A 2,890-nucleotide genomic window follows, 5' to 3' on the forward strand; every position below is an offset into this window, starting at 1 on the left:
TGATAAAACTCTTCTGTCCCTGTAATTCGGATTCATTATTTTCTTGAGTGGAGAAAGGTTAGAAAAGTTCCTGGAGTTTCTCCCAGGTTACTTGGAGAGAAGAAATACAAAAAATACCTATTTGGGGGTAGGTTAGGCGTGTGAATCATCTTTTGGGGTTGCAAAAGGATGTGTAAAACTTTGGCAATTGGCTCATAGATATGAGCAGTTTTAGATTTGTTGTGAAAAGTATTGGCTGCACAAGCTAAATCATGAGCATCGGCAGGAACAAGAGGGTAAAAAAAACACAGATTCACTAAATCAATTAGGTAGGAACAAGAAAATCTTTTCACTGTAGTTCCTCAGGTACAGCTTTATCTCCGGCAGTACTGGTACCCCTTTATGTTACGTTCTCCAAGGAACTTGTATAGTAGTTTCTTGAATGATTCCACACTCTTAGCTGAAATCACTTCCTGCGGTAGCGAGTTCCAGACCCTAACCGCTCTAACTGTGAAGAACCCCTTGTGCCCCGTGTGTAGAATTTTTTTTTTTCTACCAATTTTTGGTGTTGCCCTTTGGTCTTTGTTACGGAGCTAGCCATAAACAGTTTGTTAATACTGTTGCTGTCGCCGTTTAACAGTTTTACAAGAAAATCATGTCCCCCCTTAATCACTTAACCTCCAAAGAGTTCAAAAAAAAATTAATAGGTTGTAAGGGTTTCTGGAGGGGTGTAAATGACCTTCCAAGAGAGATATATAAAGAAATATACAATTTATTACTAATACATGCTTAATTGGTTACATACATGATTCAAATCAATCTTATTAAAAATCAATTCCCTGCAGAGGATGCATCAATACATTGATTGTTAACAGCTCTATAAAAATCATTTGATCCAACATTCAGATGTAGTTGCATAATTCTAACCAATTGATAGTTTTTTCAAAGCATAGCTTAACTTAATAGGTCCCGACGCGTTTCGCCATAGGCTTCATCAGGGGACCATTCAGGATTAATCATGCCGGGTTAGTCTGCAGTATGAGGGAGAAGTGCCCAGGAAGCCAGTCAGGAGCGGGCGGAATCTAGACCCCCCGTTGCCTCCGCTGCTTACTTGGTTTGTCACACCTGGGACCCCGGGGTCCTTTGGGGGAGGAACCTGATTGCGGCAAAGCGTCGTCCAATTGCAGTCGCCTGGAGTATTAATTCTCTCAGATCAATATTTGTAGTTGGTGTGATTGCTGCTTTCACTCTAGAGTGCAGAGATTAGCCTGTTGCGTCCCATGGCATTCCCCGCTAGGGGAATGCAGACCAACCCGGCATGATTTATCCTGAATGGTCCCCTGATGAAGCCTATGGCGAAACGCGTCGGGACCTATTAAGTTAAGCTATGCTTTGAAAAAACTATCAATTGGTTAGAATTATGCAACTACATCTGAAATGTTGGATCAAATGATTTTTAGAGCTGTTAACAATCAATGTATTGATGTATCCTCTGCAGGGAATTGATTTTTAATAAGATTGATTTGAATCATGTATGTAACCAATTAAGCATGTATTAGTAATAAATTGTATATTTCTTTATATATCTCTCTTGGAAGGTCATTTACACCCCTCCAGAAACCCTTACAACCTATTAATTTTTTTGAACTATGCAATTAGGGGGAGAGGTGTAAAACTAGGCATACACAGGGGGACTACCCACAATTTAGCAATTTAACCTCCAAAGAGAACATATATTTAATTTTAACAACCTTGCTTCATAGTTCAGGTCCTCGAACCCCTTAATGAGTTTGGTTGCCCTCCGCTGGACTTTTTCCAGCTCAAGGACATCTTTTCTGAGTATCGGTGACCAAAACTGGACCGCATACTCCAGATGTGGCCGAACTAGTGATCTGTAAAGTGGCACAATTATAGATTGTCCCTGCAGTACATTCCCTTCTTAATGCAAGACGGGACTCTGCTTTGTTTACAGCAGTCTGGCACTGTGCCCTGTTTCTCAATCTGCGGTCTATAATGACCCCCAAATCCTTCTCCGTTTCCGACTTCCCTAGTGGCACACCCATAAGTGTATAGTCAATTTGCCTATTTTTAACTCCAAAGTGCAATACCTTGCATTTATCGACATCGAACTTCATCTGCCATACAGTTGCCCACTCCCCTATTTTATCCAGGTCCTCCTGTAATGTTACAATGTCTTAATCCGTGTCTATTACCCTCCCAATTTTCATATCATCAGCAAACACTGAGACATGGCTACTCACTCCCTCCCCGATATCATTAATAAACAGGTTAAAAAGCATGGGACCCAGTACTGAACCCTAGGGCACGCCACTCCTGCCTTCAGCCCAGTCTGAAAAGGTGCCATTAATCGATCCTCTTTGTACACGTTCCTGTAGCCAGTTTTCTATCCACGTGCACACTATTTCATCTATGCCCATAGCCCTTAGCTTGTATAACAACGTTTATGCGGCACCGTATCAAATGCTTTGGAAAATAATCACCTCTTGCAGTGATCTTTGCATGTTGCCCATTCCCAGGCCGTACTGACTGTACTGTTTCTTCTATTTGTAGACAGTTATCTACTAATGAATGGAACAACACCCAGGACTATATAGCTTTTTTTCATTTATTTCATTTTTTTTTCTACCGTTGTAGAAGGCTCCCTGAAATTTCCTTTGTTTGGGTCATTACCAGATCTTTTTTGGGAAGGAAAAAAAAATGCCTTCATAGAGATAATAGGCATAATTAGTTTGGTTAATCAGGTGCTGGAATCCACACTAAAACAAATGTATGTGTATTATCCTACTAATAGTTGACAAAAGAATGGAGAGGAATATCCAGCCTGTTACTACAGATGTTTAAAAATACCTCTAATGGGTAATGGGGGGGGGGGGGGAAAAAAAATTAGATA

The 2,890-nt window shown here is 40.7% G+C and overlaps 1 protein-coding gene across 1 annotated transcript in view; it reads left to right on the forward strand.

The window, feature by feature from the left end:
- GALNT1 (polypeptide N-acetylgalactosaminyltransferase 1) overlaps nucleotides 1–2,890 on the forward strand; it is a 109,253-nt gene that overhangs the window by 77,031 nt on the left and 29,332 nt on the right. Inside the window, 1 exon segment of the mRNA XM_018563586.1 lies at nucleotides 2,046–2,048. Coding sequence (XP_018419088.1) covers nucleotides 2,046–2,048 — 3 coding nt within the window.

The sequence above is a fragment of the Nanorana parkeri genome, unplaced genomic scaffold, assembly GCF_000935625.1.
Source record: "Nanorana parkeri isolate BGI_ZX_2015 unplaced genomic scaffold, ASM93562v1 scaffold678, whole genome shotgun sequence".
Lineage (NCBI taxonomy): Eukaryota > Metazoa > Chordata > Amphibia > Anura > Dicroglossidae > Nanorana > Nanorana parkeri.